The 12,456-nt window shown below is 40.9% G+C and overlaps 1 protein-coding gene across 2 annotated transcripts in view; it reads right to left on the bottom strand.

Annotated features, from left to right (window-relative positions):
- Nucleotides 1-12,456, bottom strand: part of map3k3 (mitogen-activated protein kinase kinase kinase 3) — a 136,275-nt gene that overhangs the window by 28,175 nt on the left and 95,644 nt on the right. For both annotated transcript variants that reach the window (XM_041173353.1, XM_041173354.1), the window contains exons 13-14: nt 8,744-8,892; nt 4,842-4,973 (exon numbers count right to left, since the gene is read on the bottom strand). In XM_041173353.1, coding sequence (XP_041029287.1) covers nt 4,842-4,973; nt 8,744-8,892 — 281 coding nt within the window. The remainder of the gene's footprint in view (nt 1-4,841; nt 4,974-8,743; nt 8,893-12,456) is intronic.

The raw sequence follows: 12,456 nt of genomic DNA, 5'->3' as shown, positions 1-12,456 counted from the left end.
CCCATGCATTTGCTGCCTTTGTCCTTCTAGATAGTAGCAATTGTGGGTTTGGAAGGTGCTGTCATTGGAGCCTCAGTGAGTTCCTCCAGTGCATCTTGTAGGTGCTACACATTGCTGCCTCTGTTTGTCGGTGGTGGAGGGAACGAATGTTTGTGGATGGGGTGTCAGTCTAGTAAATACTGACCTAGCCATTGACACCTACACCTCATGAATGAATGATAGAGAGGCTTGGGGTTCCGTTGTCTACAATATGCTCATCAATACCACTGTAATGTCTTTTTTGGTCCCTCCAAAATAACAGCTGTGGTGATGTGGTGCAGATAGATGGGAGGTTCACTGCTTTGTCCTGGATGGTGCCAAGCTTCTTGAGTGTTGTTGGAGCTGCACTCATCCTGGCAAGTGGAGAGTATTCCATCACACTCCTGACTTGTGCCTTGTAGATGATGGACAGGCTTTGGGGAGTCAAGTGGTGAGTTACTGACCGCAGGATTCCTAGCCTCAGACCTGCTCTTGTAGCCACAGTATTTATATGGCTAGTCTAGTTCAGTTTCTGGTGAATGGTAACCCCCAGGATCTTGATAATGGGGGATTCAGCAATGGCGATGCCATTAAATGTCAAGGGGCGATGGTTAGATTCTCTCTTGCTGGAGATGATCATTGTCTGGCAGTTGTGTGGCACGAACATTACTTGCCACTTGTCAGCCAAAGCCTGGATATTGTAGAGGTTTAACTGCATTTAGACATGGACTACTTCAGCATGAGGAGTTGTGAATGGTGATGAACATTATGCAGTCATCAGCGAACATCCCCACTTCTGACCTTATGATGGAAGGAACGTCATTGAAACAGCCACAGATCATTGGGCCTAGGACACTGCAATGACGTCTTGGAATTGGGATGCTTGACCCCCAACAACAATCATTTTCCTTTGTGCTAGGTATGACCTAACGAGTAGAGGGCTACCCCTGCTATTTCCATTGGCTCCAGTTTTGCTAGGACTCCTTGATGCCACACTTGGTCAAATGCTGTCTTGATGTCAAGGGCAGTCACTCTCAGCTTATCTCTGGAGTTCTGCTCTTTTGTCCATGTTTAAACCAAGGCTATAATGAGGTCAGGAGCTGAGTGATCCTGGCAGGACCCAAACTGAGTGTCAGTGGGCAGGTAATTCTAAGCAAGTGCCACCTGATAATACTGCTGACGACCCCTTCCATCACTTCACTGATGATCGAAAGTAGACTAATTGGCCGGATTAGGTTATTCCTTCTGTATACAGGACATACCTGGACCATTTTCCACATTGCTGGGTATATGGACGTGTTGTAGCTGTGCTGAAACAGCTTGGCTAGGGGCACAGCAAGTTCTGGAGCACAAGTCTTCAGTACTATTGTCAAGAATATTGTCAGGGCCCATAGCTTTTGCAGTATCCAGTGCCTTCAGCCATTTCTTGATATCATGTGGAGTGAATCAAATTGGCTAAAGATTGGCATCTGTGATGCTCCAAAGGAATCCAGGGTAGATCATCCACTTGGCATTTGTGGCTAAAGACTGTTGCAAATGCTTCAGCCTTACTTTTTGCACTGATGTGCTGGGTTCCCCCATCATTGAGGATGGGGATGTTTGTGGAGCAGCAGAATTGTAGTCAACTATAGTCTGGGCCTGGCATATCCCCACTCTACCATTGCCACCAAGCCGGGGGTCAACCTCTTGCGAGCTGTTTAATTGTCAACCACCATTCATGACTGGATGTGGCAGGTCTGCAGGGCTTAGATCTGATCCATTGATTATGGGATCACTTAGCTCTGTCTATCACATGCTGCTTACGCTGTTTGGTATGTAAGAATCGCTGAGTTGTAGCTTCCCTAGGTTGACACCTCATTTTTGTGTATGCCTGGTGCGGCTTCTAGCATGCCCTTCCGCACTCTTCATTGAGACACGGTTGACCCCCGGCTTGGTGGCAATGGTAGAGTGGGGATATGCCAGGCCCAGACTATAGTTGACCAAAATTCTGCTGCTGCTGATGGCCCACAGCGCCTCATGGGTGTCCTGTCTTGAGTTGCTAGGTCTGTTCGAAATCTATCCCACTAGGCACAGTGGTAGTGTAAGTGGGATTGATTTCCACTTAAGAAGCTAACACAGCATACTCTACATCACTGCCACTGGCTTGGCCTAAATAGCCAAGTGGTTATGGTACTGGGTTTGTAACCCCAAGATCAAGAGTTCAAATCTCACAATGGCAAACTGTGAAACATGTAACTTCATCTGAAACAGATGGAAACATGTTTGTACTCGAAAGAGTATCACTGCCACTGCTTGCTGATTATTTGCTTGGCTGGCAAGTTAGAAAGGACAACAGACCTTTAATGGACTAATGCAGCTGTAACAACTTTAAAAGACCAATTACAAAAAGTTAAAGGTAGCCATGAACAGCAGATATCCATTTGCTCGTCTGGACATGGGCCAGGACAATCCCAAAACAGTACACATTTCACATTTACTTAAACGGAACAAAATTTATGGTACATTAAAAAGCAAACTCACTACGGACACCCAATTATAAATATAAAACTCAATAGGCCAAAGCAGTTCAGCAAATGGCTGCACACATAGAGCTTCCTCAACTGGGCAAAATTTGCAAGTTCTGGGCTAAAGCCACTTGATTCTATGAGTACATGGGACACATAGGCTACTGGATAAAGAGCATTTAAAAAAGACAACAGTGCCACAGAGCTGTAAGATGCAGATCAGCCAGACCAACTTAAACGGAAAAGGTTTCATCTTTTTAAATCTGAAGTCTGTTTCTCCTCTGGTTCTGTGCACTTACTTCAAGTGTCAAAATCCATAGTTAAGGTCAGGTTAACATTGCCACTTAATTTGTGTGTATTCATGCCAGGATCAAACACACTGTGTTGATTATAAGACAGTATCAGTTCACATGCTCTACTGCTAAAGTACTGGGTGCTAACTAAATGCTGTAAAGTGTGGGACATAACATTTCTTGATGCAAGCTATTTTTCACAACAGAGCTCTGATCAGGATTTGTATGTTAGTTATGTACACCACCAGGAGAGGCCTAGTTAGCCCGTTTTATGGAGGGAAAGGAGGGTGCAACAGCAAGGAAGGGAGAGAAAGAGCATGGGAAGAGAAAGGCCAAAGAAACCAGAGAAGCCATAAGATGGAGGCGATAGGGAAGGGGGCTTATAATGGGAGAGCACATGGTTGGTAGAACAAAGAAAAGAATGGGGGGGTGGGGGGAAAGAGAAGGAAAATTGGCATAGAGGAAGAGATGGAGAATAGTGAGAACTTCAAAATTTATAGACATTTTCATTAAATGGAAAGGTACTCCATTTATACAATGCCATGTCAAGCACTTGGGACTTCCAAAAACATTTTACAAGTCATGGATTCTTTTTAAAGTATGGTCACTGTCTGGAATCTAAGAGAATGCCCTGCTCTTCAGTGCCATGGGATCTCATGTTCTCCTGAATAGGCCGACAGGGCTTCAGGTGAGGTGTCATTTGAAAGACAGCACTAAGCACTTCAAAGAAGTGTCAGTGTGGATTATGTGAAGCTTGTAGTGGGGTTTGAATGCATAATTTTCTGACAGAGGCAATAGTGCTAACAACTGAACCAAACTGGTGCTTAAAAGGAATAAAAGATGTTTGCAACAATGCTGCAGTTACAATGTGCATATACTGTGTTATGTTAAAAATGGAGACATGGGTTATGTGAAATTGTGACTCAAAAAATGCACTGGAATATTAAAATGGTCCATTTCCTACTATGACACACTTTATCTTGGGGGTAGCGTGAATACTCAGAGTGATCAGAACATGGAACTTGTTATCATGTGTGTGTGTGTGTAGTGAATAACATAGGTGCATTTGAGGGGAAGTTAATTCAGTACATGAAGCAAAAAAGGAACAGGAGGATACGTTGATAGGGTGAGATGAAGGAGGTTGGGAGAAGGCTTATGTGGTGCATAAACGTCAGCATAGGCCAGTTGGGTCGAATAGCCAGTTTCAGTACTAAATGCTATGTAATACATATCATGGTTAGAGACAGAAAACAAAACTAATTGCCGATGATCGCCTGACAAGCATTCTGATCGTCACCAAAACGACCTAATTCCCTCCTTCTACAACCCTGCTTCAGCTTATCTGCTGCTGAAACCCTCTGCTGCTGTAGTTCCGGGCATAAGTGCAGAGACTCTGCTTGCTGTACTTCCAGTCGCAGGCTCTATTTGCTGTAGTTTACAAGTAAACCAAAACTACAACTCCCACCCTACCTCCAACTCAATGGCCGGCACACTCTCCCAGCTCGTTAGAATGATCAGCCCGCATCATATTGTACTGTTTTAGTGCCAATGTCACAGGCTTCATTTGGAAAAAATCTATAAAAGGACTAAGAATGTTAAAACCCCTATTTTAAGTTTCAGAAAATGGCTTATGGTATCAGCAAACATTATATGTAGTGTGGCTGTTTATTTGCTGTTTTATTTTTCTTCTATATGGTTTATGTCTTCCAGTAAATTTAATTTGTAGTTTAGCCTGAACTATATGGTGCTTTCTTTGCATAACGAAGCAATCACAAGCGTGCATAGAAAAGTTAAAGCAGGCTTCTGGGTTCAGCCAGTCCATACTGCACACATTTCCTGTTTGTAAAAATTGTTAATCCAGTGACAAACTTGAGAGCTGCGAACGGCCAACACAGGCTGTCTGAAATGGAAAGTGCCTCGTCCTCCCACCAATAAGTACTCAGAATAACCAACATATTCCACAGAAAAAAGTTGCATGCCATAGATTTTAAATAGTAACAAGTTTGCATGGCTTTTTTCTACTCACTCCAGGCATATATTCCATGAAAATTGAGAGAGTCTTCTCTGCTTTCTCACGCAGGCAGCCGTAGTACTGCACTATTCGCTCGTGCTGCAGGTTCTTCAGTAACTGAATCTCACACTCTAAAGCGCTTACTTCCTATGAGAAGATTCAAACAGAAATCATGTCAATGTTGTTTGTGCTTCCTTACACAAGTGCTTTTCTGATGCTATCAACAGAATTTCACTAAGTCAACTAATGATGGTGGACGTGTGAAACATATCCATGCAAAGTAGAAAAGCATCCACCAGTACAGTCAGAGGGGAGATTTCTTGATGAAAACAGAACATTCTCAGCTCTGTAAGACTAGGGTGAAAGGGCGAATTTATGAGTAACATGTGGAAAGGCTGAAGGGCAAGTATTTTGGCTGAAGTGTAGTTTTGCCTACAGTCAAACAACTCTTTATACATCACCATTGCATTTCAATAACGCAGTCTTGAACACTGCCAGACTACAGAGAAAACTGAACAGCAGTGCTTCAGTGTTAGTGACGGATTTTAAAATCAGATTTATGTTTTCATACTCTTAAAGTGGTCATTTGTTAGAATTCAATATAAACAAGTTTGGCATCTGTTTGCCAATTTTTATCTGTGTAGAACATCATCATATAAAATAATTGCAGTAGCATCCTTGCTAGAGCAATCCAAAAAAAACACCGAAATTTCTCTCCCAATCTGTGTTGAGTTAGCTGTATCTCAGCTAGGAAAATAATTATCCTGGTGAGGGTAGAGGGAAAAGTACAGCCAAATTCTCACTCCTGACAGGTCATTTGGACTTTCAGCAATAATGTAAATAGGTAACATTGATTCAGTCACCCTTCATAAATCTCTCTTGATTTTCATTTTGACCAATGGCAATGGAAATGAGAATTAGGAAAGATGTACATGGTGTACGTGAATGAATGACTATTCCCTCTAATTTGTTTCTGTAGGGTGTGGCTGATCTATTTAAATGCCCAGCCTTTATACATCTCTCGATTTTCATTTTGATCAATGGCAATGGAAATGAGAATCAGGAAATTTAGTTAAATGCCCAGTCCCTTTAAATTCTTGCACTCCTGGGAACTTAAAATGATCAGGAGGTTATTTGAACTCTTGATTCATAGTTTGCCATTGTGAGATTTGAACTCTTGATACTCTTTTGAGTAAACCTTTTGAGTAAACCTGTTTCCATCTGTTTCAGATGAAGTTACATTGTTTCATAGTTTGCCATTGTGAGATTTGAACTCTTGATCTTAGGGTTACAAACCCAGTACCATAACCACTTGGCTATTTAGGCCAAGCTAAAAAAATAACTCTTTCGAGTATAAAGCCGTTTCCATCTGTTTCAGATGAAGTTACATTGTTTCATAGTTTGCCATTGTGAGATTTGAACTCTTGATCTTAGGGTTACAAACCCAGTACCATAACCACTTGGCTATCATACCAGAACTTAGGAGGTTATTTGACTTGGGGTTGCATTATAACAAGCCTGATTGTCATCACCTGACATTCTCCACTGCACAGTGATCAAGGGGATTGATTTGATTTTTGTGCTAGTGTAGAATAGGTCCTGTGGGACCTATTCAAAGGTTCCCTGTGAGCAGCATGGCTATGCAGTAACCCAAAAGTCCCTCCCTAACCATGCAGCTTACCAGAAACCATTGGAATTGACATGAACCAACCAGGCTGTGATGCAACCCCAAGTTAAATAACCTCTTAATACTATGTCACCAGAGAATGGGCTTTTGAGCGAGATACCAGAGGATGCCTGACATACATTGAACCAAACCCCAGCATGAGTCAGTCTATTTGGGAGAAAAAGGGAAAACACCCCTCCTCCAATGCACTCTATTGAAAGATTTCTACAAGTACAGTCCTTAGTGCTGCAAGCTCACTACGTCCACCAACACTTTGACTGTATTACTCAGTGCATTTTATCTCACCCCTCTCCTCCCAACACAGGAAGTGCCCAATACAGTTTCTCATTTTTGAAAGGAAACAGCTCCCACAGGGATAAATTAGCTATCCTGCGACACAAGTGGGCTGATAAATCATAATCATATAACAATGGAGAAATTAAACTGTAATTGGGCTCAAATGGTGACTTTAGAAGTCAACCACCCCCCCCAGTCCTTTGACCTCTTCACACAAGGAAACAAACACAAAAATCACTTTCCTTAATTACTGTCTGCACCTCATTCCTAATTTCTTAGTGCATTCAGCATAATCTTCTGTTCACCTACATTGAGTGTCTGCTGCATGGGAACTGAATCCTTTGTATTTAGGATCGATATGAAAATAGCCAGCATATATAAGTGCAAAGGCATGAATAATTTGATGTTGACCTCTCCTACACACACTGAAAAATAATTGATTGCTATTTCTTGTATAACCCAGTATTTTAATGAACTTTCTTCCCTGGAACACTTGACCTAAGGTCTACATACAAGGGAGGCACCAAGATTGAAACAAAAAAGGGATAAGTTAAATTAGGTAGTAGTAGTTAGTTAGATGACAAAATTGTAGGAATTAAAGGCTGAAGGGGATGAAGAGTTTCAAAGTTGAAGTTGGGGAAGGGGGGTTAAGAGGAGGCAATATTGTTAGCCTGATGCAAGATAGTGAGGTTGCAACTTGGAAGGCATTATAGCTGAAATTGAGAAGGTACAAGAGAGGGTAGTTCAGAGCAGCAGTGGTCAAGACAGCAGAAGAGACATTAATGCAAATAACGCTATTGGAAATTATTTTATAAAAATAGAGGTTTAGTCTGTGCCTGTGAGCGTGTGTGTTAATCGGATTAAAGCCAGCTACTCTGGGTGATTTGATGTATAGTAGTTTTGAGATGTAAACAGTAAGGTAAATGGTACATTTGCATTTTGTTGAATAAACCATTCAAAGATTGGGGGTGAAATCTTGCACCTAGCTAGGAGACACCAAGCAATATGCTTATATTATTAATAAAATTGGTAGCATGAAAGGGGTTTTATTGTTAGAAAAGGTGGAGTTCAAAGGGCCTGGTGATACAATGAGAATTTGCATTCAAAGGGAAAGGCTGGGTATAACAGAAAGGAGTATGTGTGGGTGCAGGGTAGAAGCATGTAAGATCTAAGCCTGTACCATATTATCTGCAAAGGAACAAATTAAAAGAAACCTCATTTTGAATTCGTAAGGTGAAAAATGCTTTGCTTGGTGTCTGCTTAAATCTATTGGTTATTGTTGCCTTAGTGGAGATTAATTTGGGAATTTGTTATAAGTTATGATAGTAGTAATTTGTAGCTATGTGTATATGTTTAATTTGTTGTAAATTAATAAATGAATTCATTTAGTTTGATATAAAAACCTCTCGAGAACTGGTGGTCTTATTCCTGAATTAAGAGCTGCAACTCAAAACGTACCAATGGAAAATATAGGTTATGACAGCTGCTTAAAATTTCCCTCTGGGATTTTAAACTCAGCCTTTATCAACTGTTGTGTTACAGCAGCGATAAAGTAAGCAAGAAAAGTTTTGACAGAAAGCAAAGTTGGAGCCTAGACTGTAAGCCCAGAGACATTTCGCAACCATGAGGAGGGAATGACACCCAGATTCCACCTCTTATAACACTGCCCAAACACACACACTTCTTGACAGACTGGACAGTGATCAGGAGAGGAGTTCTGACTCATTTTCTCATCTCTACTCCAGGAGAGAGAGAGAGAGAGAGAGAGAGAGAGATGCTAATTCTAACAATCCTCACGTCACCCTGGTTGAGGTCATCAAGCTTGGCACAGATGGAGATTGAGCCTGTGGTCTTTGATCTGTGACACCCTGCTGAGTAGTCAGTGGAGTTACACAGCACCAGTTTAACTAATACCCGGCTCTTGTACATGAGGACTGGAGATCACAGCACTTACTTTGCTGGTCTCGAGGCTGTCAGGGTCAAACTGGACTTGTTTTGCAGCAAGTTCTCTTCCTGTGTCTACGTCGTAACAGAGGTAGACACGTCCAAAAGCTCCCTGTCCAAGCAGTTTGCCTCTCCTCCAGTTAGTAGGTGCACTTGGAGCTGTAAATTTAACAGATAAATGAACCAATTAAATGTTGCTTTAATACCATAATCAATTGTAGTTAGCAATTAAGACCTTCACACTATGGTTCAGAACTGGAGTGGATATTCCCAATACAAAGTACCTCACACCTCTGAGGAATAATGTCATATCTAGAGAAGAATGACGGATAAGCAGCATCTCTGTGACACAGTTCTGTACTGGGTGTATAGAATAAAGTAGTGGCAATAGGGTCTGATGTCAGTTAAAGAGCAGGCTTTGTTACAACCTTAGTTACTTAGCAAACCTAAGCTCAGATAATGGCAATTTAAGTGACATCACAGTATCTATGCATCCACAGCACGAACACCAAGGGGAATCCTTTAATGCTGGCTGCGGCCTAGTCTTCCAGGTGGTGATGAATGATGGTGAACACTGGGAGGCATTCACCAAGTCAGAATAACAGAGATGCCTTGTAACCATTTTGTCACCGAACCGAATGACTGTTTTTCAAAGATTAATTTTATGTGAAGAATATGCACTAGAGAAATTTTATGATTGCCATTTTGTTAAAGGTAATGTTTGTAACTAATACAAATCTCCTATTTCACTGAATGACATTTACCGAGTTGCTCAATCTTTAAAAAATTTGCTCCAAACGGAAAGCAGATGGCAGTACGATACATTTTATTAAGTTAGAGTAGTGGCAAGGAACCTCTGCTCAACTCTTGGGCTTGCTATTTACCCAGATTTTGGCCAAGTGAAAACAATGCTGGCTTGTAAAGGACTAAAAGTGGGTTTATGGAGTAGTTAGCTGTTGGAACTCAGCAATACCCAGTGCAAAAACCCTAAAAACTAAAAGCTGGTACTGAGTAAGGAAATGATTGAGTGAAGCAGTCAAAGGCCTGTCCCAGAGGCGCAGCCTGGGCTAGGGCTCCACAGCAGATGATACTGTGAGGAACCTGCTTTTGGAAAATTTGAAGGACATTGAACTTTGGACATTCTTCCTCCCAATTTATTTTTTTTTAAGTTTGCAATATTAATTCGGGCTGTGACTATGCCATTTTTTAGGTCAACAGGGGTGTCCAGCGGGAACACCTGGAGAGGAAGGGATACTTTGTATATCTAAGACAACAAAGAGCTGCTGTTGCCAGGTTGAAGGCTCTTGGTTAAAGACATCTGGCCTAAGAGATGTATTCTTTGAACATCTTAGTCTTTAAAATTCTCAGGCAGTGTGTGTGGGTGTGCCTTAGAAGCAAGCTGCATGAAAAATGCTCTCTCTTCCCTACCTTTGCATTATATGTGGTCTAGAGTGAGTTAAACTTTCCTCAGAAATGTCTCATCAAGATAACTCCTGTTTTATTTTGAGAATCTGCTCAAAATTGTGATAACTAAGAGTCATCAAGGACAGTTCCAACAAAAAATCCGTCTGAAGGAACTTCCAGGTCTTTTGAGACCAGTTAGATCAACAGTATTGAGATCCTTTTGAGTTTTATCCTTTTTAAAAGAAACATTCTCATCCTCCAGCCTCCACAGGGGACTGTGTTTGTGTGCGAGTATATGGGGGTTTGAATGTCTGTGTTTTTAAAAGGGGAAAATCTTTACACTTCTAAACTACAACTTGTATGTTAACCAGTTTATCAGCTTGCTTATTTAAAAGCAGTTTGTTTTATAATAAATCAATTTTTTTTGTGTTTACTGAAAGAAGCCTGGTTAGAGTTTTTCTTATTCTAGGAATAACAATGTCAAAGGTAAACAATTGGCCAGTTTTTGGGGGTGAATTAAACATTTAAACTATTATGACCTGTGGGGAAATGGGGCTACAATTAACTGCACAGTCCTCCCATCACAGTCTGCAACAATTCCAAAGCTGCCTTTACAACCCCAGCCAGCTTAATGTCCCAAACATGAATTACTCTTGGAGCAAAGAAATTTCTCCCAAATATTAGTTTAGAATTCAGTTTCAGAGCTCATTCCTTCATAGCTTAATTTGGAGTAATATCCCAGGTTTACATTATCCATACTTTTTATTATTTTATATGCCTCACTGAAAACTCGAATTTTCTATTCTTTCCTCAAAACTAATCCCCATTATACTCAGTTGGATTGCTCCCCTCTCCAAAATGGTGACTGGAGCTAAACATTTTAAAGATTATAGTTCGGTCACAGGACAGCGTTGTCTGTGTACCGTCTCTCCATACATCTGCATTTAAAACTGGTATCCTTCTCTTGGCTGGAGCATTTTATTTTTTGGAGAAGCACATGTGCAAGGTAAACTTGGAAAACCTGCTCTGTAAATGCAGACATTGCTTTTGTATAATCTAAACTCAGCAAGCAAATGCAAAAACGTCCAAAGTTAAGTCTGCTCAGACAAAACTTTCCGAGACCCATACTTCACTGGTCTGGTTAGGAGCCTGTTCCGGCATTCAATAATTGGGAAATTGGGTGATCTGTGACCTAGTAACCTTTGCCCAAAATCCCTTAATACCTTTGTTAACAAAACGATCAATCTCAGATTTAAAATTAACAATTGATGAAGAGAGTTTCAAACTTCGACCAGCCTTTCTTATGTAGAAACATTTCCTAATTTCACTCCTCACGGATGTGGCTCTAATTTTTAGACTATATCCCTGGTCCCCAACCAGCAGAAATAGTTCCTATCGACCCTATCTGGATCCTTTAATATCTTGAAAGCATCAACTGAATCGACCTAAACTTTCCAAATTCCAAGGAAGCCAATCCTAGTTTGTGCAATCGTTCCTCAATTTTACCTTTGGGTTCCAGACATTATTCTGATAAATCTACATGCACTCCCTCACAGGCCAATATATCATTCCTAAGTTGTGGTGCCCAGAACTGCTCACAGTTCTCCAGGTGTAGTCTAACAAGGCCTTTGCATAACTGAAGCATGACTTCTGCCCCCTTGTATCCTCATACTCTGGATTTAATGGCCAGCATTCCATTAGCTCTGTGATTTAATGATTTACGTGCCTGGACCCCCATGTCTCTTTAAACTTCCAGTTTCTAGCTTTTCACCCATTTACAAAGTCCCCTTTCTATTCTTTTTAGGTAAAAATACATGATCTCACACTTGCCTAGATTGAAATGAGGAAATTGGGGCAAATGGATTCACTGAACCTACTGTTTTAACTCTGCTTCATAATTTTACACTTCCATCTACACTGCTTAAATTGCTATTTATCTTTGTTTCATCAGCAAACTTGGATATGTGGATTTTTATCCCATTATCCAAGCCGTTAATAAACAGTGCATAGTTGAGGCTCCAAACAGATCCGTGTGGGACACCACTTGTAACATCCTGCCAATTAGAGTACCTGCCCATTATCCCTACTTATTGTCTCCCAACACTCAGCCAATTTCCTAACCAGGTCAATAATTTGCCTTCGATTCCATGAGCTATCCCTGGTATGTTATTTGCTTTAACAGCTTACATTATTGACACACAAAGTGACAAGTTCACTATTGCTATCAGATCAGTTCATAAATATCTCTGTTAATTCAACCATTGCATGTTTACAATGTCCAATCATTCAGCTAATAGGCAATATTTTACATTTCTCATC

This window comes from Carcharodon carcharias, chromosome 23 (genome assembly GCF_017639515.1).
Source record: "Carcharodon carcharias isolate sCarCar2 chromosome 23, sCarCar2.pri, whole genome shotgun sequence".
Lineage (NCBI taxonomy): Eukaryota > Metazoa > Chordata > Chondrichthyes > Lamniformes > Lamnidae > Carcharodon > Carcharodon carcharias.
The sequence above is the reverse complement of the archived record's forward strand: the minus strand, read 5'-3'. Positions and strand labels throughout refer to the sequence as shown.